Here is a 25,830-nt window from a genome sequence, read left to right as displayed (position 1 = left end):
ATCTCTTCAGCACAAAATGGGTTTATTAAAGGGCGCTCTGGTATTAAAAATATTAGAGCCCTTTTGAGTACCATTGCTTTTGCCATTAGACATAAAACTCCTTGTACAGTGATTAGTCTTGATGCTGAAAAAGCTTTTGATAATGTAATATGGGAACATCTTTTTAGTTGTCTGGACCATTTTGTTATTGTTGGCCCCTTCAACAGTTTTGTCAAATCCTTATATTCCTCTCCAATGGCTCAATTACTAATTGCTGGTGTGAAATCCCCCCCATTTAAAATCTTTAGAGGGACCAGACAGGGATGCCCTCTATCTCCACTCCTCTTTAATCTTTCATTAGAGCCCTTGATCAGAGCACTAGATAATCTGGAAGTATTTCAAGGTGTTAAAATCAATAAATGTCATGTTAAAACCTTAGCATTTGCGGATGATTTATTATTAGTTGTTCAGAATGCTAACAATTCACTCCCTGATATCTTTAACTTGTTACATAAATTTGGCACTTTTTCAGGTTACAAAATTAACATTCATAAAACTGAGATTATGAACATCAATGCTACTTTATCTAGTGCCTTATTGAAGAACCTGAGACTTGACTTTCCAAAATCACATCTTAAATACTTGGGGCTAATTTTTCCCAAAGACTTGAGGAACCTTTATTCACTAAACATTACGCCTGCCATAAATAAAGTATTATCTCTTTGCCATAAATGGAATAATACCCCTCTAAATCTAAAAGGAAAGATAGCTTTATTCAAGATGTTAATATTTCCCAAATTAATTTATCCATTAACAAACTTGCCAATTTTAATTAAACATAATGACATTAAGAAACTGGATTCAGTACTGAATAGTTTTATATGGAGTGGTAAGAAACCTAAAATTGCCCTATCCAAATTGCGAGGCCCCTATGCTTTAGGTGGCCTAAAGTTACCTAATTTCAGAATCTTTAACTTAGCTGCAATTACTAGATACCTTATTGAGTGGACGTTTAAAGGAGACAAATTTACAAATCCTGCTCTTGAACTTTTTCCCACATCCACCTCCCACATTTTAAATATCCTCCATTTGAAATGGAAAGATGTTCCTTTTGAATGTAAAGTAAACCCTCTATTTAGGGACTCAATTTTTACATGGAAATTGCTATTCTCCAGTCACAATTTTAATCATATGCAGACTCCTTTCATGCCAATTCATCTCCTTTGGAAAAACTCACAACCCGGATACTACTCCTTACTTTCCCTCTCTAAAAAACGCCATCCTCTTATGATTAGAGACTTTGTGGATCCTACTAATGGGAAACTTCTTTCTTGGGCAGTTTTAAAAAGACAACTTGGTTTGAAGATTGGAGATCACTTTCTCTATATTATTGTAAAAAGCGCTTTTCTTTCAGTTGCCAACAAAAACCTCTATGCTATTCAGAAACATTGGTTAGCTGAGGAGCTAGCTAAAATAGAAGATAACTGGGGGATCTTAAATATAGATTATATAACATGGAAATTTTGGTGTCCCCCTTTTAGAATAATGCACCCTCTTAAAGATGCAGCTTTAAAATGGACAAATTATTTGCACTGTGAAATTACCCCTTCCCAATTGTCCTCTTCTATTACAAAATTTAACAAGTATTTTACCTCAGAGGACTGGAGAGTCCAGCATTTCAAACTGATCCACCTGGGATACGGGAAGCTTTTTCGCAAAAGTAGGGGATTGGGTCATGTCTCATTTTGCCCAAAATGTAAGCATGAGAATGTAGACCTGTTCCATTACTTTTGGGGTTGTCCAAGGATTAAGTTGGTCTGGCAAAGACTAAAAGACTTCATAAGTTCAAAGTTGAAAATATGCTTTAATTTCTCTCCAGCTTATGTCCTCTTAAATATTGGCTCACCTTCTTTCTCTAAGATAAATCAATGCAATGCCAATGTTAAAATGTTAGCCAACTTAATCCTTCGTTTTGTTGCTGCTACGAAAAAACCTTTATTCTTATATTGGCTTTTAGAATCTCCCCCCTCCATGAAAGATATTTTATCACAGATAAATAATTTGTGTTGGCAAGAAGCTATATGGGCAAAAACAGCTGAACCACATTTAAAGCGCAAATTCATGGATGACTGGTCTCTTTTTTTCAAACTAATCGATCCTGGTCAAAAAACTAAAGTCTTAGAACTATTACAAATCTAAACATATTGAAATGTAAGGTGGCTTTATCAGTTCATGCATATTTTGGATACTTGATACTGCCATTTTTGTTGATAATTCTTTTTACATTAATTAGTAAATCCACTGAGTGAAGTTTGGTTTATTATTGTTTCTTTACTTCATTATTTTATTTACTATGTTAATTATTTTCCTTTGGAATGTGTGCTTTTGAGTATATATTTATAGATATGTGTTTGTATCTTTGGCATGTTATACAGCATTGTATATTCTTTTCTTTTGTTATCTTGACATACTCAATCTGCGTAATATATTCTATTGTGTTTATGGAAAACTCAATAAAATTATTGAAAACAAAAAAAAAAAAAAAGAATTGGTTCACTCGGATGATTTGAGGACAGAGACTGTTAGTTGATTGCACAGAACTGTTGGTGAGTGCAAAGTTTACAGAGACTGTTATTTGGTTTTGAACATTTCAAAGGATTACCCAGTCGGGGTAATTCATTCAGACTTTATGTTTGAAACTTGTTTCGCATCCAGTTGGAGGATGCATCATACCCTTCGGTTGAAGATGGTTACCCAGTCGGGGTTAACCGTGGACTTATTGTTCAGTTTTACAAGTGTGCTTTGTTTGACAGTTTTATATTGAAAATTTTACTAACCTTATGAAGGTAATAAGGTTTTGTTACTAAAAATCAAGTTATTTAAGCAAATGCAAACTTTTGTGTCTGTTTTCATTTTCATGTGTGATTGGTTGTGTGCACGAGGACGTGCTTGATTTAAAAAGTGTCGAGTGTAAGAAGGTGATTGGATTGTGTGCATGAGAAAATGTATTGAATGTGTTAAGTGAATGTGAGTGCTGTAAAAATGTTAAGTAATGTTAAAGTGATTGAAAGTGTTAAATGTGTTGGAAGACTGTAATGTGTAAAATGTACCACAAGATGGCAGTGTAGTCATGTAAATGGATGATAAAGGTTCCATGCTGGGTAACAGAGGGAAAGCACATGCACAGAGTTAGGAGCAGCACATGCACAGTAAGTGTTAGGGTAGTGTTTAATTGAAGAAAGTATTTAAAGGGGAGACACACCCAAAGGGTTGTTCACATGCATTTGGATTTAGATAGAGAGAGGGCACACGTGTGAAATACTAGGTATTTCAGATAGTCAGGACTATTTAGCATGGGTAGTTAAGACCCCAACAAGGAGGTAGAGGCATATGTGCCAAGGCTAAGCCAGTGAGGGTGCAAGTGGAAGTTATAGGAAAAGGACGTCCTGAAGGAGGGGGAAAAGAAAAGTCCTATCCGGAGTAGGCCAGAGGGGCATAGGTCGTATGCCGGACTGGTAGGACCGGAAGGTGTCACAAGAAAAGTCCTACCCTGAAAGGTCAGTGGTGCACTGGTGTGGTGTCAGCCCGGCTGAAGCAGGGAGGTGGTGAGTAACCCTGGAAAGGGATGTCCTTCGGAAGGTTTCGGGAAAAAACCTTTGTGTGTTTGGAGTGTCGGCTTAGCCAGTAAAGGAGAAGTTTAATATTGCCCGTGGATTGTATAACTGTATGCCCTGATGTGTGGAAGAGTCAACTGATGAAAAAGTGTGCCAAATAAACAGTTCAAGTTTTTGTTATAATCAAGAGTGTGGACTTCAATCCTTGGATCAAGCTGGGTTCCCATGGTGACGGTGTTTAACCCTTTAACCCCCTTACATGTTAGTCACTGCAACCAAGTTTTTTTAAATATTGCAGCAATGCACTGTAACAAATCTCCATGTGTGTCTTCGCCCTCATATTTGCTATCCAACAATCCATGTTTTAATTTATTACACCGCCCAATGCAGGACCACTGGTGTAGACATCGTTTTGGGAAAGTAATACACAAGTTATTCCTTCTGAAATGGTGTTACTGGCCTTTAACAAGGACATGACTGTTCATACAAAATAAATTGAGAGGCGAAAAAAAAAAGAATACGAAAAAGAGAAAACAGTATAAACGATTTATTCGCAGATAGATACATAATCATGAAATTTTATCTGAAATACTTAACTAAAACACTTACTGCTGTGTAATCAAAAATATTGTAATTTATGGAAGCTGAAGAAATAGAGCCAAATATGAACATCTTATTATTTTCCAGAGCCTGAAAGGTTTCTCCATGACAGCTAACCCAACTCTAGAATGTTTAAGAATAAATGATGCCTATTCAGCTGAAACATATTTGGTGCTTTCTAGTTTAATGCAACCAGAGGTAGTACCAACGTCTCTTTGCCTTTTCCTGTTCCTTTTCCTGTTCCTTTTCCTGTTCCTTTTCCCTTTCTAGTTGTTCCTTAAGCTGCATTTCTTTAATTTCCTGTTTTTGATTCTCTAAAGCTCTTTTGTGAGCAAAGGTCATTAGGAACTCTTTCCTTTTGATTCTTTCCTCACTGGGATTCAGTTCCTCTTTCATTTTGAATTCAACATCTTTAAGGGACTCGTAGAGACACTGCAAGATGGCTGTATGTTTCCCTCTGGTTTTCAGGTTATCCCCATGGGTGTAGTTTTCTACAGGGTAGATGTTCCTTGCCCCCATTTTTCGAAATGTATCTCTGATTTTAGTCAGCTGATGAATAGGAACATATAACTCATGGGTAAGAACCACAGTTGGGTCAACTCCTGAAGGGACAAAAACATTTTTTAAGCTACAAAATTTTTACCAATAAAATTTTTTAATATTACTAATATTTTTTCTCACGTTTTCTGTGTTGTGCAGTTTCCTGTTCTGGTTCTCATATTACGGTAGAGCTCTCTTTCCATTTGCTAACTTTGTGTATACTATTTGGAGTGAATGTTGAAGTCACTAGCGACATATATTTTAATTAGTGATTATTTTTTATTTTTTTTGCCAGATAAGGATTTGCCCCAAAATTCTGCATTTTTGTAGTGAAAAATTCACCCCAAAAACCACGCAAATATCCCAATGTATTCAGCACAAAAAAGGTCACTGCCAGTGGCGTAACCACCGGGGGAGCAGGGGGTGCAATTGGGCCAGCGCCCGCACCCCCTCAGGGCCCCTCCCCCCGGCAGCTCGCGCGCCACTAATTCAGCCGGTTCTGGGTGTATGGAGGGGGCGCGGCTGCACGTCCCGCACCAAGGCCCGCCCCCCCTAAAGTTACGTTGCTGGTCACTGCAGATGTCACTCTCATAGGCGCCAATGTATTTTGCATGGAAAAAATAACCTTAAAAAAAATGCCCACAAAAAATGCCCACAAAAAATGCCCAATTGACTTCAATGCATTTCACAAATTTTCCATTGGATTCTCAAAAAAACAAAAAAAAAAAACAGGACACATAGTTGGTTTGGGTTGAAAAAAAAGACAAAAGTCCATCAAATTCAACCCTTCCAAGTGAACCTTTCTGCCAATATATATATATATATACACACATACAGTGTCCGACTGTCCCACCGGGAAACCAGGAAAACTCTCGGTGTGTGTCAGTGGCCTCTTGCTTCTAACCATTTAGCCATAGCTTCTAACCATTCCCTATTTCTTTATGGAAAAAAAAGAGGCTTACTAATGGAAGAATAGAATATAGTAAAAGACATGGGGAATTTACTAAAGGACAAAGTGACTAACGCTGGTGACGATTCGGTTTCAGGCACTTCGCTGATTTACTAACAGGCACAGGCGTAACTTCGCTAGCGAAAGAGACAGATGCTAATGGTCATTTGCACTTTATCGGCAGGTGAATTTTCACTCTAGTGAATGGACGTTACTCTGCAAATTCACTAAGATGCGGATTTTACTGAACGTTACCTCTTTGGAGTGCATAGATCTTCCTCAATCTTCTGTTACTTACATCATATTTTTAGTGGGAAAAGTTTCTAAAAACACTGGTGTCTTTTCTTTTTTTCAGATTGATTGCCTGCAAAAGTCCCTACATTTTTTTGGGGGTAACCAGGTTCCCCCATACATTTTAACATATGGAACATAATCTATACAGTGGGCTCATGTGTAGGGCAATATAACAACTCTATTGTCTTTATTAAGGTTCCCTGGACTTGTGTAATGTAATGTATTTGCTGCAACATATACGTCCATTCAACTTTATAATTTCCCGCCATATGCAAATTAGCCTGAGTGCAAGACCTCTAACGAAGTAGGCATAATTGAACGCTGGCACATCTTCACTTTGATTGACGAATTAACGCTAGTTTATATATATATACACACACACAAATAAGACTATGGGGCATATTTCATAAAACTCGTTTTTTTTTCTCATTTTAAAAAAACAATTGACCCAACTTCCATTTCAGATTTGCCTTAAGGACGAAAAAAACACGTGCAGGAAGAATTGTGACAAAATAGAACAACAATTTGAATCTTGTGACTTTTTCAAATTGTTTCTCAGAAACCATCACTTTTTCTGATTGTAGCACAAAACCCAGTATCAAAATGCCAAAACCCCACAATAGTGACACATTTATTTATGTATTTGCCGACCTCCTTACAGTTTTACCTGTTATTGTTCTGGCACTGGAAATCATCTCCTTTTCTTCTGTCGGGGATATTCCGGCCTTTGGACTGTTAGACAATATGAATCGGGAATGATTAATATTTCCCATACTCAGCACTGATAATAATCAAACGATTGCTTCAATGAAATTGCTAAGAAAGGGAACGTACGCTACATGCCGGGCTTCGTAGTTCGCTCAACTCAAATTGATAGAAATAAAAACGTTCTACTAAAAAAAGAACAATGTTTTTCTCCAGCCCCCTGAGATTCATAAAAAGAAGGCGTAGATATAACAAAAACATCTATTTATTAGTGGGTTGGTCTTAACCTTGTTAACATTTTATATTCTCTTCTGAAGCCCAGATCAGGTGGCAACTAACTGTCATGGTGAGATTACATTGGTCCTTTGTTTTATTGGGAAACAAAGCCGACAGTTGACATACGGCTACATTTAAAAATCCATTACTTACCCAATATAGCTGCTGCCAAAAAACACAAAAATATCTCCAAAACTGTTAAAACCTGTTACCAATAGATTGTCCCAATGGTTAATACCAAAGTCTTTTAGTTGTAATATAGGGGTCACTTCGATGGCTAAGCCAAAGGTACAATTGCTCTTGGCATCTGACGTGATTTATATATATACAAATTGCCTTCAGACCCCTAATCATTAGTCTTTCTGCCATTCTTCATATCAATATTTTTCATCTTCCTTTTTCATTCAAGTCAAGCAGCAGTTAATTCTAGGTATGACAAAAGGCACTGGCTAATAGTTTGTTAGTCCACTGGGAGTTTAGGGAATATCCCTGCCATGGCCACACACTAAATGTAATGATTTTAGAAAGCAATATCTAAAAATATTCATACAGTAAAAAAAAAACCTGATTATTTTAGATTTGGTAAAGGCCCATTACCAATACACAAATACTGGGACTATGAAGTCGGCGGCACAGCCCTGCCTCTCAGAAGCTGAGATTTTCTTCATCATATCATCAAATCCTGTTTGCCATGTGACAGATTCGTCCAGTGGTAAAAAGTTTCCTGCAAAAAAACACACAAATATGAATTTTCCCCTAGAACAAACACACAGACCCACATGAACTACAGGATACTTTAGTTGAAGATTCATTTAATGTAATTAGGCAACGTGCAATGAGGCTGTGACCACCAAATTCAGACAAAAGGCCAGTGAATCTTTCAGTTGCTTAATGCACAGAATGTCTTAATGTATTTAATGTCCTAAATATATTGATAATGGGTTCAGTGTCAGACTGGCACCCCAGCCACAAACCAAACATGTTGCTCACCAACTCCTTGGATGTTGCTCCCAATGGCAGGGGTTTATTTTTGAATTCCAGGCTTGGAGGCAAGTTTTGGTTGCATATAAACCAGGTGTACTACCAAACAGAGTCTCCTGTAGGCTGCCAGTCCATATAGGGGCTACGACTAGTCAATCACAGCCCTTATTTGGCATCCCCAGGAACATTTTTTCATGCTTGTGTTGCTCCCCAACTATTTTTAACATCAGAATATTGCTCACTGATGAAAAAGGTTGGGGACCCCTGCCTTAAAGGAACAGTAACTCCAAAAAAAGAAAGTATTTTTATAAGTAATTAAAATATAAGGTACTGCTGCATTGCAGCCATGGTTGCTTTGTAGTTGCTGTGTAGTCATGGGGGCAGCCATTCAAGCACAGGATACACAGTAGATAACAGATAAGTACTACTATAGTTTATATAAACAAGCTGCTGTGTAGCCATGGGGGCAGCCATTCAAGCACAGGATACACAGTAGATAACAGATAAGTACTACTATAGTTTATATAAACAAGCTGCTGTGTAGCCATGGGGGCAGCCATTCAAGCACAGGATACACAGTAGATAACAGATACGTACTACTATAGTTTATATAAACAAGCTGCTGTGTAGCCATGGGGGCAGCCATTCAAGCACAGGATACACAGTAGATAACAGATAAGTACTACTATAGTTTATATAAACAAGCTGCTGTGTAGCCATGGGGGCAGCCATTCAAGCACAGGATACACAGTAGATAACAGATAAGTACTACTATAGTTTATATAAACAAGCTGCTGTGTAGCCATGGGGGCAGCCATTCAAGCACAGGATACACAGTAGATAACAGATACGTACTACTATAGTTTATATAAACAAGCTGCTGTGTAGCCATGGGGGCAGCCATTCAAGCACAGGATACACAGTAGATAACAGATAAGTACTACTATAGTTTATATAAACAAGCTGCTGTGTAGCCATGGGGGGCAGCCATTCAAGCACAGGATACACAGTAGATAACAGATAAGTACTACTATAGTTTATATAAACAAGCTGCTGTGTAGTCATGGGGGCAGCCATTCAGAGCTGAAAAAGGAGAAAAGACCCAGGATACACAGCAGATAACAGATACACTCTGTAATAGAATACAATGGTATCCTACAGAGTCCATCTGTTATCTGCTATGAGCCTCAAATGGCTGGCTCCATGGCTACAGAGGAGCCTTTTTATATACAATATATGAAGCAAACACATTACATCAGTACATTATATTTTCATTACTTTAATTTTTTGGTGTTAATGTTCCTTTAAGATTATCCAGCCCAAAAACAGCAGATGAAAGGTCTTTCATGATATATTGTACAGGGAATAGCCATCAGAAGACTTCACCTTCCATAATAAGTCTTCACACTCTATCTCTCTATCTGTAAAAACTAAGTAAGTTACACAGTTACAATATAACTGAACGAAATACGGATGTGAAACCAAGTCATCTTTTTTTATCTTTTACCACTAAACATTTGTACACCCAGTTCCCTCTCTAGATGTTTTTTCCGGGTATCTTTTAGGAGGAATAAATACCAAAACTCCCATCACAAATGTCCTTCAAAGCATTCGAGGGGGAAGTAACTTACTTTGCGTTTAATACCTATCACTACATTATGAACAATCATGTTAAAAAACGAAATAATAAATAAAATGAAATAAAGCATTTATTTTTCCAGTAACAATTCAAATTATAGTTTGAAATATAAAATTCTGGCTCTCGCTTACCCAGCTGAAGGTAGATTTCTCCAGTCTCCATCTTATTCATTTTCCCTCCCCCTCTGTTATCCACCAAAGTCACATTCTCTGTCAATTTATAAGAATTTCTCATCATAGTCTCAGGCGCCTCTCTGGAATCTGCAACTTTAGCATATTCTCTGTATTCGCTGTCATCCATTATGTACTTACAGGAATTAATAAATGAGGATTTGCCATGACCTGCATAGCCAAACAGCTGCAGGAGAACCCGGCTATAGCCCTGATTTCCTCGAGCACAGTTGTCCAGGCTGAAGTTCATTATAAACTCTTTCATATTATCTGTATCCATGGCTGGTTCTCTAATAACAAGCTCTCCGTTGGCTCTGCTGAGGTTTGCCTCTTTGTATCGTGCTTGACATTAACAACGAAAGTAACTTCATTTAGTTTCATTTTGACTCAGGAAGACAATAAGGAAGGAACCATGACCTGCCCCTGTCTCTTTATACTCGATACTCTTGGTAAAGAGAGATTCTGCCACATGGGACCCTTTCTAAAAATTTGGGACACTAAAGCAAATATATTTCTTATATCTGTCTTCCCTTTCTAGCTACAGTACTGCCTATTTACTATCAAACATTCATAGAAGTCAACCAATGACAATCCTGTCTATCTACTTGCCATGAAACTAAAGTCCTGCTATAAAGCATGACTCACGGAGGTAATCATTTATCAGAGGACACAAACAGACTGTCTCACTTACTTCTATTACTTGTAATGGGCACAAGTGCTACATTTTATCTGTCCTGTGCTCTCCCCGTGTACTCCTGAGTTCACTTGCATATGACATATATACACAGCTGCTAAAGGCATTATAGCATGTGGTGGGAACACAGAGACATGGGGTTGACTTGGTCAGGCTGGGAAAAGAGAGAAATGGGGGTGGACTTGGTCAGGCTGGGAACACAGAAACATGGGGCTGGACTTGGTGAGGCTCGGAATAGAGAGAAATGGGGGTAGACTTGGTCAGGCTGGGAACAGAGATAAATTGGGGTGGACTTGGTTGGGCTGGGAACAGAAGAGATAAATGGGGATGGACTTGGTCAGGCTGGGAACAGAGAGAAATGGGGATGGACTTGGTCAGATTGGGAACATAGAGAAATGGAGGTGAACTTGGTTAGGCTGGAAACAGAGAGAAATGGAGGTGAACTTGGTTAGGCTGGAAACAGAGAGAAATGGAGGTGGACTTGGTTGGGCTGGGGAACAGAAGAGATAAATGGGGGTGGACTTGGTCAGGCTGGGAACAGAGAGAAATGGAGGTGGACTTGGTTGGGCTGGGAACACAGAAACATGGGGCTGGACTTGGTGAGGCTCGGAATAGAGAGAAATGGGGGTAGACTTGGTCAGGCTGGGAACAGAGATAAATTGGGGTGGACTTGGTTGGGCTGGGAACAGAAGAGATAAATGTGGATGGACTTGGTCAGGCTGGGAACAGAGAGAAATGGGGATGGACTTGGTCAGATTGGGAACATAGAGAAATGGAGGTGAACTTGGTTAGGCTGGAAACAGAGAGAAATGGAGGTGAACTTGGTTAGGCTGGAAACAGAGAGAAATGGAGGTGGACTTGGTTGGGCTGGGGAACAGAAGAGATAAATGGGGGTGGACTTGGTCAGGCTGGGAACAGAGAGAAATGGAGGTGGACTTGGTTGGGCTGGGAACAGAGAGCATGGGGGTGGACTTGGTACATCTGGGAACACAGAGACACAGGGGTGGGCTTAGTCAGGCTGGGAACACAGAGACATGTGGGTGGATTTGGTCAGGCTGTGAACAATAAGACATAGGGTGGAAAATTTCCCCATTTCCATAAACGATTTTAATCCAGGAATCATCTTATATTATCATTCACTATCACTAGCATATAATGGCAAGAAAGAGTGAGTAGGAGTTCACATATTACTGTTTTTGGAAATTTTCTGCTTGAAAGAATTCATAATGCAAAAAAAAACAAACATGCCTTATGCTGCAAAGTAGATGATTAGTTGTGTGGCTACAAAAGTTAGTGTATGATGGTGTAGTTCTAATGGATGGCCAGTTTCTTATTTGTGATAGTCCCACAGCCCGGGACTTGTTGTCAAAGCCAATTTTCAAGGAATAAATAAATGCATCCTAAAATGATAAGGTCTATGGCCAGGAATTTAAGAATACATTCCCGAGGTAGTGACATGGCAGAACTCAATGGAAGGTTTATTAAAAATGATGCTGATGTCTCAGTACAGGAAACATTTTGGTCTGAATAAAATGAATAGCTCTTCTTCTGTTATTTCTCAAGACATTGTATATCAGCAGCCCCTAAATATTCTGTCTACAAATGAAACTCTCATTGAATTCTATGACTTTAGAAGGTAGAGTGGACCAATGATTTTGAGACAATGATTTCTAGACTGCAGGACTCAGAAATGGATCCAAATTTCACGGAATTAACAGTTCCAAAATTTGATTACAGGTCAGATAAAGCATCATTTTACTTCCTGCTGCCTGTACAGGCATTAGTGTTGATTCAAAGCAACTTGTCAACTATAATATACACATCTTTAATATAGTAAGGTGGACTGGTCAGTCCATTCTGTTTACTATCATTTAAAAAGTCTATTTTACTGTTATACTGTCTGTGTTTTCTATATTTCCTTGCTCAGCTATTTGCAAAACCATATATCGATGCAAGCTAGGATGAAACCAAGAGGAACCTCTTCACGGAAACAGACTCGTGCTAAGAAAGTCACGACGGTTGTGGTTATGCCTCTCTGCACCTGTTTCCTGAAGACGACTGCTACATTAAACCGCATAAAAATACTTTTGTAGTTTGTACTTTTCCATTTGAAGCTATATAGCAAAACCGCAAGCTTACGGGGGTGTAAAAACCCCCACTTAGCCTATATAACCTTTGTGTGCCTTAGAATAAAGCAGGAGAAGCATTTTGTATACTGAACTTATTTACCACAATTTGGAAGGGACAGATACTCTCAGGACAAATTTCTGTCCATAACAATAGCTTCCAGTTATTCAGAATTGAGAAATCCAGTTGGATGACTGGTGAAATGTCTTCAAGAAAAAACACAGCAAGTCCAGTTGATTTGACTTATTTCTACAGATATACCATGACCTGGATGAATGAGAATCTTCACAAACATAGCTTCTAGTTACTTACATGATGAAAAATGCTTTAAGTACTGTGAAACATGGAAGCAAAAAGTAAAAATCTAAGCAAATAAGTAAGAGAAGTATAATAGCTATGGAAAATAAAGAGTAATGCAAAGAACAGGTAAAAACAGAACAGCGGAGACTCTATTAAATGTTACACCAGGAAGGTGATGAAGTGATAAGTTGGAGATGTCATAGGATGACCCAACTACTAATTGTAAAGCAACTCATTGACCATCGACCTACCAGAAAGTCAGATATGAGGAAGATAATAAGGCAGAGAGGGGGATGTTCTCAATAGGAGACATAGCCAGGACATAGAACCAATAGGAGTATAGGGACGAGGCAATGGTTTTCTTAAGGCCAAGGAAAGTGTAAAAGAATCTGCTATGCACGTGTGCAATGTGTGAGGTACATTATACAATAAAAGTTTACTGGATTATTGATACGGTTCTCCAGAGTGAAATTTGTCTGCTCACTTGTCTGTGGTACCAAGTTCTTGCAGCACCTCACTTGAAATTGAGATGTCACTGTGAGCCGGCAGGATTTTTCAAAGAAGAGAACTGGATTTATCAACTCCACTGCTGATTTATTTCCATTAAGTTCATAATTAGGACAAGAAACAAAAAAACTGAAGTCCATATCTGAATTTCCTTTAATATGTTATTACCATAATTGGAAACCACTGAAAAGTCAGTTTCTCCCCAATTTTGAGACATTGCTGTTAACCCATCAAAGATCATTTTCAAGCCACTTGCTTAAATAAAGGCGATCATCAAATTTCTTATAAAAGCCCAAAATCATGTCCTTTCACCTGGCAAAGCCAATAGGTTCATTTTGGTTTATCTCCCCTTTCTGCTTCTTCAACATGGAGGTACAATGCGACCTAAGAAGGAAAACAGAGGTAGAAACCAGTTATTAGGTTGGGGGCAAGGTGTTATGGGCAAAAATCTTCTCCATGATCTTGCATGTGGTAGGTGGGTAGGGTTGACAACTTTCCTCTACATATGGGGGCGGTAAGGTGATGTTACAGGGTGGAACTGCTGGACTACTGATGCCAGGGATGGAACTGCTGAAGTCAAGGGTGGGACTAGTGATGTTGGAGTGGGAGTAGTGATGTTGGGGGTGGGGCTATGACTGGATGGTCAGTGATTGGCTGATTGCCATGTCAATCATGTCAATCAGATTTCCTGATTTGGAAAAAGGACAGACAGTTTTCTCCTGGACAGCCTTTCCAAAAACGGGGCAGTCTGGGTCAAAACCAGACAGGTGGCAACCCTATGGGTGGGTATTACCCTGGAACAACCTATAGCTTAAGCATGCAATAAATAAAGGAATCCCTTGCACACAAATGTGCTGCTCTTGGTTCTTTGCACCAGAGTTTTAGTACAAAGTTGTTCAACACTGGGCACAGAATGCAATGGATGGTACAACACTACATTCATGAGCCCTTATAGTAGTATACATAGTAAATGAGCCATCAGAGCTTGCCCAATTTATGCCCACAAAATCATGTCTTTGCTTGTTCAGCAATCAATAAAAAATAGCTATGAAATGTGAATAATTACAATAATATGTGAGGCCAATCAGGTTGGTAGATGGAAAGTATTGTCACAACCCCAGCCGGCACTATATAGGTTTCACTCAGTCGCAGGCCCTGGAATAGAATGAAAGGAAATCTTTCAGGAAGAGAAAATAATAACAAGAGGCAGATGTCTGGGAATCCATTGCTATTAAAAGCTAAAGATTTGCATTGCAACAACATCAGAGTCTGCAAATATCTCCCTAGTATAAATTACATTGCCACCTACAATTGAAGCACAATCAGAATTTAGGCACCTTACATCAGTGAATTCTGCACTGAAATCCATTTCTCAAAAGAGCACACAGATTTTTTTATATTCAATTTTGAAATCTGACATGGGACTAGACATATTGTCAATTTCTCAGCTGCCCCAAGTCATGTGACTTGTGCTCTGATAAATTCAGTCACTCTTTACTGCTGTACTGCAAGTTGGAGTGATATCACCCCCCTCCCTTTCCACCCCAGCAGCCAAACAAAAGAACAATGGGAAGGTAACCAGATAGCAGCTCCCTAACACAAGATAACAGCTGCCTGGTAGATCTAAGAACAACACTCAATAGTAAAAACCCATTTTCCACTGAGACACATTCAGTTACATTGAGAAGGAAAAACAGCAGCCTGCCAGAAAGCATTTCTCTCCTAAAGTGCAGGCACAACTCACATGACTGGGGGCAGCTGGGAAATTGACAAAATGTCTAGCCCCATGTCAGATTTCAAAATTGAATATAAAACAATCTGTTTTCTCTTTTGAGAAATGGATTTCAGTGCAGAATCCTGCTGGATCAGCACTATTAACTGATTCATTTTGAAAAAAAAAATTTTTCCCATGATAGTATCCCTTTAAGCTGGCCATATGAGGATTCGTACAATTTTCAGAGAGTGCCGACATCTTTTGTCCGGCAGAGATCGGTCGTTTGGTCGATCGGACAGGTTTGATTTTGACCTTTGCACATTGTGCCGTATGGCGGAACGTTCAGATTACCCCCAATGCTCGTTAATGGCATATCGGGGAAAGATCCGCTCGTTTGGCGATGTCGCCAAATGAGTGGATCTTTGCATCTATGGCCACCTTTATTGTATTTGACCTAATTAGCTTATAATATTTGCAGACACATGAACGTATGACAATGCCAGTGGTCATCAAAGCTTGCTCTGGTTTTCTATGGCATCATGCACCCCATATATAGAATAAGAATACTTACAGCAGGTATGTGGGGTATAAAGAATTTATTTCTCAAAAGTCCCAGAGAAGCTGCAGCCCAGGAAATGGCAAAAGCCCACTGTGAAGAACACAGAGAAGACAAGCTCATCAGTGTCATTGTCTGACACCATACATTCAACACAGTAAGGCATTTTCATCTTATATTTCATTTATTTACTGTGAAAGGTGACACTGAAAATGACTTTTGTTTGGTTTCCGACATACAGCCCACATTGATATTTATATTTCTCTATACTCACATTCCTAAGGCTGGGATTGGGAAGTGCATTTCCCACACAGATTATTGCAGTTCCATATGTTACAAGGGACAAAGAGGTTGAGCTCTAAAAGAGAGGGTTTGTGTCAGTACCAGAGCTCAACTTTCCAAGAAACATCACTAAGGTATGAGACAATATATACCTATAATTATATGTTTTACCCAGAATTCCCAATGTAGAAAATTCAGTCTCTTTAAATAATTTGTGTAAGTTCTATGGTCAACAAACACCACTCACCAAGGTGATATTTAAGTATATTTAATGTGTAAAAATGCGTTACAGAAGATACATACAAAATATAAGATATTTAGCCAGTCAAATGCTCTATTGACAGCCTACCAAAATAATACAAAAATGTATGTATGTATCAATATGTTGTATAAAAGTCTGTATTGTGTGTGATACACCTCCCCCAGCCTACCCATAAGACATTCCATATGTTGAAACCTAATCCCATTCCAGATTTAAGGAACAAATGGAGTTTGGGAACCAATGTGTTAGGCTGTGTGAATGACAAGTCATGAGTGCACAAATGAAACATATTAAAACTTAATCAATACTGGAATATAACAATTTTTCCAATACCCAATATTTAACACCCAAAACCATCAAGGCCACTCATCATTCTAGTCACCTACCTACCTACCTTAAATCTACGAAAAATTATTTACATTGAATAAACCAATAGTCTGTCTTTGGCTCCAGTGAGGATTAATTATATCTTAGTTTGGATCAAGTACCAAATATTGCTTTGTTATTAGAGAGAAAAGGGGAATCATTTTTAAAAAAAATTAAGTACAGTATTTAATGGTATATGGTCATAGCGTAATGTGGAGCTTTCTGGATAACAGGTTTTGGCATAACAGATCCTATACCTGCACCACATTAGCCAGGGGAAGTTGTTCTTGAGTGCCAGGCAGCCATATTCCTTCTCCCAGGTGTCCCCAGCTTCAGTTCTAGGAAGGCACATGCACAGTAGGGAATTTCAGGAAAAGTTCTTTATGAGCATGTGCTGACCCAATCCCAATGGGGGTGCATGAAAGACTGGAAGAGGTGCCCAGGCTGCTGCATAGTTTGAAGAAAAGGAACCCTAGCCTGGGTTTACAGGTAAGCACCGTAATCATTTGAGGCAGCCTAAGAACTTGGCTTAACACCAAACCCACTTATTATCTTTACTCGATGTACAGCTCACTGGAGAGTGCATTACAATTGTAGAATGGCGGAAAATCCCTTTAAATATTTAAAGACATACCATTGTCACAGTACAATGCTCCATTTTGCCTGAGATAATGTATGTAGGACTCCAGAGATGTCCCTCTCACCAGCAACTATTAAATCTGTCCCTTGCCCAACTAGCTTTGCAGTTCAATGGGGCGGCTAGAGGTCCCAGAATGTGTGTGTGATTCCTGCAAGGCTTTTGAGTTGCATCTTTCAAGATGTTCATAATTAAAACAATACATGTGCTGTATGTAGGTACTTACCACTGGTAGTCGCATATGCCGCCTGAGCCATAGAGAGGCCATTGTGCAAGCAAAAAGAAGACACAGCTGTTCCAGAAACAAAGAAGAGATGTTATAGTCGGTCCTGCCTTAGATTAGGACCTCTCTTGACACCTTGTCCATAGTTTTTTTCAGTTATAGGTCACTATTGATACCTTTTTATAGAGTTCCATCATGGTTTTTCCATCAAATAGAAATGTTACAAGGAGAATGGATAAGTATTTTGAATTTGGGAAAATATTCACCCACTTTGCTAAAAGTTTCGGTCTTATACAAGTCTTGTTGTTTCCATACTCTGCCTCAGCTTCCTTTGCTACTCTGCTAAATTTAGTCTTAGAATCCCATTATAAGAGATTGACATTCTGCATTTAGCAAGAGAGGGCAAAGTATAAATTTGGTGCAAATGTGCATATGTGCATATATAAAGTACTTTTATTTATCTGAGAGTAATTTACCTAAGTCAGTTCCCCAGGAGATGCCTCCATGCCACCTTCTCTACAACAAGACTGCACCTCCTCCAATATAGTATCCATTTCAAAAAGTTAGAACATTTGATGGCAGGCACCATCATGCTCCACTTAATCTCCTCCAAGCAATCGCCAACACAAGCTGTTGTGTAGCCATGGGGGCAGCCATTCAAAGCTTAAAAAGGAGAAAAGGCACAGGATACACAACAGATAAAAGATAAGCTCTGTAATATACAATAGGATTCTTCAGAACATATCTGTTATCTACTGTGTATCCTGTGCTTGAATGGCTGCCCCCATGGCTACACAGCAGCTTGTTTATATAAACTATAGTAGTACTTATCTGTTATCTACTGTGTATCCTGTGCTTGAATGGCTGCCCCCATGGCTACACAGCAGCTTGTTTATATAAACTATAGTAGTACTTATCTGTTATCTACTGTGTATCCAGTGCTTGAAAGGCTGCCCCCATGGCTACACAGCAGCTTGTTTATATAAACTATAGTAGTACTTATCTGTTATCTACTGTGTATCCTGTGCTTGAATGGCTGCCCCCATGGCTACACAGCAGCTTGTTTATATAAACTATAGTAGTACTTATCTGTTATCTACCGTGTATCCTGTGCTTGAATGGCTGCCCCCATGGCAAAGGTTTATTTAGTGGTAGAAGTTATACGTTATAGTCGCTCTAGGAGTGAAGGATAGTGGCAGGTATTTATTGAGCAGCTTTCTGGCTCCAACAAGGAGAGTAGTTGAGATTAGCACCCTTGTGGGTGAGCTCAGGAGCAGGGAAAGTGCCAAGGAACAAGATATCCTGTGGGATCCCTAGTGCTGGGGAACATCACCAATACAGGCTGCACTACCCCCTGAGAGGAATCTACTGGAAATATCAGAAAATGCGAAGGGTTTCCACTGCGTGCTGTGACTGTATTTGGAGAGTTATACTGCCTGACTTCTGTGAGCCATATCATCTGCCATTGTCCAATAAAGAAGTTGTCTGTTTGAAGCAATCACCCTAGACTGCTGTTACTTTCAGCCTGGTTGATCTGTGCACCAGGAGACACCCAGGATGCACCCGAGGGTAAGGTGCTTAAAGGGACATACACACACACTGCTGGGAGTTGCAGGGAGTTGCTCATAGCCTCAGGGTGCCTGGGATACACTAGCAGCAAGTCACACTACTCATACACTTCTCAGGCCCACCCATGCTACAGAAGCACACCACTTTTATGTGTAGGGCAACAATACATTATATTGCCATTCATCCACTTTAAGTTTTGGGGTTACTGTTCTGTTAATACCACTAGTACTTACGTTCTTAGGACTTGGGTCAGAGCATGCCAATCTCAAGGGGACCAGGGTAACCACATGGGATATGACACGCACACACGTGGAGGCCTAGGAGACAGAAGATTGTTGGCTCTCAGTTTCCAGGAAAAATAATTACAAGAGAATAAGCCAATAGAAATTTGCTGTTTCATTAATTTTCATCACATTCCAGAATTAAAGGGGCAGTTCACCTTTGAAGACTTCTTTTCAAACAACATGCCCCTATCAATGGCCTTTTTCCAATTGCTTTTTGTCCATTTGTATAATGTTTAGTGATGGGCGAATTTATTCGCCAGGCGCGAATTCGCGGCGAATTTGCGCGATTCGCGCCAAGCGAATAAATTTGCGAAACGCCCGCGAAAATTCGCGCAAAAAATTAGTCAAAAACGGGCACCGGCGTCAAAAACGAGACGCCGGCGCCGTTTCGCGAATTTTTCGCCGTTTCGCGAATTTCGCTAATTTTTCGGCGAAGCAAAATGGCGCAAATTCGCCCATCACTAATAATGTTTCCTAAAAGCAGCTTTGTTCATTTATACAGTTAGATACAAAAGTTGGTACATTGGAGCATTGTTCAGCAAGATCAACCCTTATGAGCATGCTCCCAGAGCTTTACGTACATCTAGAACAGAGCAGCCATTACAATTGAAAGAATAGCTCTATTGTCAAACTGAAGAAACCTTGAAAAGTTGAAAAGAATTACAAATAATAGTTATATATATACATTACAAAAACTATATGTATTAGAATGTTTTATCTATGTTTGACAGTTACTGATACACACAAGTACTTGCAGCAAAAGATATCTGGAATGTTGGTCCTTAGGTCAGTAGATACCCACCTTGGTTGACCTTTTACCAGAAGCTGTGGAAGAAATAGAAGGTGTTATTAATCATCATATTCCAATCATTATTATATTAAATGTACAATGTGCAACTCTATAATCGATTATAACATCTACCCCCTACTTACCTGCAGTGATTATTTCTTTTATGTGCGTCATTTTGCTTATCATTATTTTGTCAACTGTCTTGTCCACCCTGCTAAACAGGAATATATCCCGGGCCATGAGGCCAATGGTTGGTTGACTGCGTAGAATGTTGTCCTTTGCATTATCACTGCTGTCAACTAGGTCATCGGCAATCACCACCACTTTGTCTTTCCCTTTAGGATACATACAGAGTTATTGGGTTAAGTTAATGACAAAATGATGATGGAAGGCTCTTCTACAGGACAAATGGGAAAGCCACGATCTGTAACAAAGTTGACCCTTGAAGCCAAAGCCAACCTATAATTTTTGGTTACCAAGATCATCAGTGGGTTTCATAATATGCACAGCGGGTCATTCCAATTCTCTTTGCACCTCTCTCAACTCTCATATCGACCGATATACATATATATAAACTATATCTACCAATATCTATACTAATTGTAGATTTTTATAGTTACATTGTAACATTTTCTAAGACCAAAGTAAAGCTATCTTGACCTCAGCAAGTGCATTCTAGGAATTCAAGACTGTTTAAATAAAAGGGAACTAGTAATAGTTATAGGGAACTAGTAAAGGGAAGATTTAATTGGCCCTTTAGACCATGTATGGGGACCTCCAACAGGACTAAGCAACAGATATGTGGCTGAAAATAGGACAGACATCAATGGGGCAGATTTGAAATTCCCATCGGATCGGGGACTGCATTGGCTCATCAATGCTACCCTCGCTCTGATGGCTTGCATTCCCACCATTGTGTTCTGATTGTTTGGATCTAGGGCCAATGATCAGATTAAAGCCCAATATTGTCCACCTTAGGTGGGTATATCTGGGAAAGATCTGCTAATTTGGTGACCTCGCTAAACGAGCAGACCCTAAATTCATAAAGCATATGCATTAAAGAGAATGATGATGAGGATAATGAGGTTTCATATTAATAACGATACTGTGAACCAACGTTTTGGTCTCCTCCAACACCTTTGTTGTGCTTAAAGTAACTATTACTGTCCAGAACTGTTCTGCATATTTAGACTTATTTCCTATTTATATACCTTTCTCCCAAGTCCCTAGCAACCAACCAGCAGAATAAAGCATACCTTTGATTGGTTGTTATGGACTCCCAATCTATATCTCACAAAAAAATGGCTAGATTTTTGGTGTTGTCGGACCCTTTTCCCCTTACCGAGAGTTATGAATAGAAATTGCAGCTCCTCGTCATACAGCGAATCAGTCATGTCGGTGATGTTGAGCCTCCCTCTGTTCATGGAGTGATACAAAATGGCAAAGGTGCTAGTATAGACGGCGTCCCTAAAAGCTGAGGCATTGGAGTTGGTAATGACGAAGGACTTGGGGCAGATGCCGGTAATATCATTCAAAGCGTTGACAAGCCAGAGGTGTTCCTCGGCCCCACTCCTGGAGAATATCCCCACCACTGTCTGTTTGCCCCAGGACATTGTTACCTGGAAAGAAAAGCGCTTGAGTCAGTGAGCTATTCAACATTAATCCTGTTCTTCCCTTCATTTCTACTGGCACCAGCTTTATGAGTAGCTCATTGCTGGCTTGGCTTCATCCACTGAGGGACGGAACTGACTTCACTGGAAAAAGATAGAAAAGTAGCAAAGTGCTGAGGAGCTTGTTGGTGCTATATCAATAAATAATAGCAATAATATAAGCTCAAAGAGCAGTTACAGAGCTGGGGACACAGTGATTAGTGATTGTATGACAGTTGCTCCCTGTATATAAACAGTATAGGGACACAGTGTAGGGAAGTGCTTGGTTTCAGTGGCGTAACTAGATATTACCGGACCCCATAGCAAATTTTTCTGATTTTTTTCAGGTCCCCAAAATATCTACAGGTTAATCTGTTTATTGAATTTCAATGTTTATTGAAATTGTATATGAATTAGGGTCTCATGGGGTCCCTATATCTCCAAGGCCCCCCTGCAGCCGCAGGGTCTGCTCCCTCTGTAGTTTCTCCCCGCTTGGCTCTCACATTACAGTTGTGTTTAGCACTAAAGGCAAAGTTACGCCACTTTTGTCTCTCTCGCTCTCTCTCTCTGTTCCCTCCCTCCTTCTACTCCTGCCTTCGTCTGTCCTTCCCCCCATGCAATAAATACCTTCTTTCATGTTTCCCCCTCTCCTCTTACCTTCTAGCTGAGATTTTCCTATTGCTTTTGTACGTCTTCTTTATCCCGAGAGGCTTCACTCATCCTACTTGTCACCATTCAGTCTCTTTGCCCAGTGAAAGTGAAAGTAAAGGAGTGGTTGGTGTGTAGCTGGGAGACAGGGGGAGGGGGGACAAGTCTCAGCCGAGATCTCTCTTCCTATCAGTCATGGCTAGTGGCAACAATCAGCCTGCAGTCTTAGCTACGGGTGCCAAGCACTTGCCCTGTCCAATCATCTCTGCCATACAAAAATACATTTCTTTCTGCTTAATTGTCTCGTTACTTAAAATAAACACATTACTATAATTTCTGCCAAAATGTTCTTTGTTACATTCAGTAGTAGCTGGAAAACCCCACCCTTCTATTAAGTACAACCCTTTGTGTAAGCGACACCTTATGTCGGTAACATAAGTAACCCAGAAGTGGGGGTCGACAAATTTGTAAAATGTCGTGCGAACGGCAAATTCACGGAGGCAGATGTTACCGTCTCTGAATGTCTCGTCAGCCGACAATTTACTAAAACGCCGGATATCTTTTCGACGACATTTTACTGAGTGTTTTCAAAAGACAATTTTCATTTTGGAGAGGCTGATGTGTCACAAAAATTGTCGGCAAAACGAATGAGTTTACGAGCAATTCGTAAAAATGTCAGGAAAAGTGTCGCCGAATAAAAACCACGCCCGCTTTTAACGGCGCTTTTATTTAAGTGCTGCAGCTTTATAGAGGGGGGTTTGGGTTGGATTAGTTTCAAGGTACAATGGAAGCTTTTTGGGGTGGATTTGATATGACTGAATTCAGCATTCTTATTAGAATTTGAAGCAGCCTTTGAATTAGCCGTCCTTATTTAATTTTCCTGGTTTGTAAGTTATGATTACTCCTATTCTGTCTCTTTTATTCTATAAGTGTTAGATTGTAAGCTTCTGTGTACAGCTGCTACACTGTAACGCTCTGCTCAATCACTGACAGTTGGTGACATTTATACACTGAAACCCTCAGCTTTTTCTTCAATTATTTGTGTTTTGTTCCTTTTATTAGTCTCTTTCCCATTACCTACAGGCCCATTTACCTTTATCCTTTGTATTTGTCTTCAGTCTCTGCCCTTCCCTCCTGCAAGAACATTCCACCCCTCCTCTGTAATGTGTCCAGCCCTTTACTGAGTCACAATGAAAGTGAAGGGGAATTTACCACTGTGGATGGGAGGGGAGGAAATTAATGTAACTGAGCCTGAACTCCGCATTCTCTCTGTCTCTGTTCCTTCTCACATACAGGCCGCTCTGTGTTCTTTCTTCCTCATCTGCTCTATATTGAGAGTTTTGGCTCAATAACTGCCTTCCTGGACTAGTAGCAGTAGAATGTAGGTTACACTGGACTCTCACTCCCAGAGTAGGCCTTCACAAAGTGGAAGAGGAAGGTTTAAGGGTGTTGTGCAACTACACCTCTCTTGCCGCTATACAGAACAATAAAGACAGAGGGCACCAGAGGTTCTTGCAAACAATAAAACAGAAAGAGGGTCATCTATAAAGTTTGCGCAATGCATATTTCATACCTCCCAACTGTCCCTTTTTTTGGAGGGACAGTCCCTCTTTTGACAGCTCAACCTGCAGTCCCTGATTTGAACTGGAAAGTCCCTCTTTTCTCTGCACTGAACAGCCAGAAAAAGAAACAAAGTTTCTCACTTAATTGGCTTTTAGCAGAGAGCCCAGAACAGCTAACAGGTGCAAATAAGATACTTTGTAACAATTTTGAGACAGAAAAACACAGTTTAGATAAGGAGAAATATTTTCATACTTTCATAACCTGCCAAATTTTGTAAAACAAACATGGTAATTAGGGGGGGTGTCCACATAAAGGGGTGTGGTCAAAAAAATTGCTGCGCTACGTGCGGAAAATTTTTTTTTTGTCCCTCTTTTTACTTCCAAAATGTTGGGAGGTATGATATTTATTCTCAAATTGTTGTATTGCCCACGTTTTTTCCTGAATTCTAAAATATTGCACTGCTGTGCCCGTCTGATTTTTGCGAATTTGCATTGAGAATAAATTTTCGCAAATGACTTACAAATGAGACGGGTGTTTGCGTGAGTGCGCCTGCTGTGCGAGGTGGTTGTGTGTGAAAATAGCGTTGACAGTAACTTAAATTCGCAATTTGCAAAACTGTTTTGTGAATATTTTCTCAGCCACCAAGGTTGTGGCGTAATTCGCAGTGTGGAAAAACAAATTTGCAATTCTGTTTGCACATTCTTATTCAGCTTTATAAATGTAACCATGTGCAGGGCAAATATATTCACTGTGTGAAACAACCTGCCCTGCGCAAACTTTATAAATGTGCCCCAAAGTGTTTATTTAACATCCATAGGGTTTACTCTCAGCACAGTTTCAGGCCAGTGGTACAGACAACATCACATACAGAGAGTAACACAGGCTGACACTCCCCTGCGGACAGACCTGGCAGGAATCTCACTTCACCTCTAAGACACACCCCATAGTGGTCTTGATCCCCTCAGGGAAATCCTCTATCCTGATTCCCACTCCACTGGGAGAGATAACCCCAAAACTGCCACTCCTATGTTGGAGCTCAGAACTGCTCTTCCCTAACTCACCACTAACTGACTTACACTTCTAGAGTGTTCTCTTATGGGAGCTACACCTGCCACTATCTAATTCCTCTACCCCAACTTTAACAGGACCCATGCCAAGGCCCAAAGCAGACATTCACCCTGTTCCTAAGGTGGAAGGTGAAGATGATGTGCCACTCCTTTCCCAGCACTACATCAAAGTGAGGCAGCAAGTGGTCACTCTACTCTACTCTACTGACCCGGACAACCCAGTTTTTTGAAGGGTTGCATGGGTCAAAACTGCCTGCCCAGTTTTCCAAATTCCATATGACTGACATGGCGATCGGTCAATTGCCCTTGACATCATGACCCGTTCCATTGCATCATCACAGCCCTACCCCCATTGTGTCAAGCCCGTTCCCCTGCCTGGATTCAACCGGGCCAAAAGGTGGCAACCGTAGAACTGAATCTGTAGGGATTTAAAGCCATAGGGGCTAATAACCATATGGGTCACTACAGGGGATTTTGATCACTGCCACTGAACAGACTTGTAGCTCCTAGAAAGTTGGAATGTGTATCTTGTGTTGCACTAGATATTTATTAAAAAGGAAATTCAATGTTTCCTTCTGCACTGGTTTGAAGATTGTGCATCAGCATAACAAAAAGCCATACCGTGTAATCCTGTCTCTGTGTTGGAGGAGAGAGTCTTGCTGGGACACTGTAACTAATAGTTAGCTCCCTAAACCACTTACAAAACAGACTATAAGGTCCATAGACATCTCAAATCACAAAAGATTGGCTAAAGAAAGCAAAAAACAATGGCTACAAACAGTCAAATTTTATTAAAGTATAAGGCTTTACTCTGCATGTTGCTGTGTGGTTGTAATTTGACTACA

General features: G+C 39.9%; 2 protein-coding genes across 4 annotated transcripts; both read right to left on the bottom strand.

Annotated features, from left to right (window-relative positions):
- Positions 1-4,125: 4,125 nt before the first annotated feature.
- Positions 4,126-10,403, bottom strand: LOC121398960. The gene is made up of 4 exons (XM_041578629.1): positions 9,709-10,403; positions 7,555-7,681; positions 6,644-6,708; positions 4,126-4,795 (listed from the first exon to the last, which is right to left on the bottom strand). The coding sequence occupies exons 1-4, from the start codon at positions 10,025-10,027 to the stop codon at positions 4,377-4,379; spliced, it is 930 nt and encodes a 309-aa protein (XP_041434563.1). The 5' UTR covers positions 10,028-10,403; the 3' UTR covers positions 4,126-4,376.
- Positions 10,404-13,505: 3,102 nt separating this feature from the next.
- LOC108705722 lies at positions 13,506-23,471 on the bottom strand. Of its 3 annotated transcripts, XM_041578626.1 has the most exons (11): positions 23,449-23,469; positions 22,365-22,620; positions 21,401-21,677; positions 20,202-20,393; positions 20,071-20,093; positions 19,218-19,301; positions 17,419-17,484; positions 15,920-16,003; positions 15,661-15,738; positions 14,442-14,530; positions 13,506-13,759 (listed from the first exon to the last, which is right to left on the bottom strand). In XM_041578626.1, the coding sequence occupies exons 3-11, from the start codon at positions 21,669-21,671 to the stop codon at positions 13,684-13,686; spliced, it is 963 nt and encodes a 320-aa protein (XP_041434560.1). In that variant the 5' UTR covers positions 21,672-21,677; positions 22,365-22,620; positions 23,449-23,469; the 3' UTR covers positions 13,506-13,683. The 3 variants fall into 3 exon arrangements, with proteins under 3 accessions (XP_041434560.1, XP_041434562.1, XP_041434561.1); XM_041578628.1 differs by lacking the exon at positions 15,920-16,003 and having other exon boundaries at positions 23,449-23,471; XM_041578627.1 differs by lacking the exon at positions 23,449-23,469 and having other exon boundaries at positions 22,365-22,639.
- Between the last annotated feature and the right edge of the window lie 2,359 nt (positions 23,472-25,830).

The sequence above is a fragment of the Xenopus laevis genome, chromosome 9_10S (genome assembly GCF_017654675.1).
Source record: "Xenopus laevis strain J_2021 chromosome 9_10S, Xenopus_laevis_v10.1, whole genome shotgun sequence".
In the NCBI taxonomy this organism is placed as follows: domain Eukaryota; kingdom Metazoa; phylum Chordata; class Amphibia; order Anura; family Pipidae; genus Xenopus; species Xenopus laevis.
The sequence above is the reverse complement of the archived record's forward strand: the minus strand, read 5'-3'. Positions and strand labels throughout refer to the sequence as shown.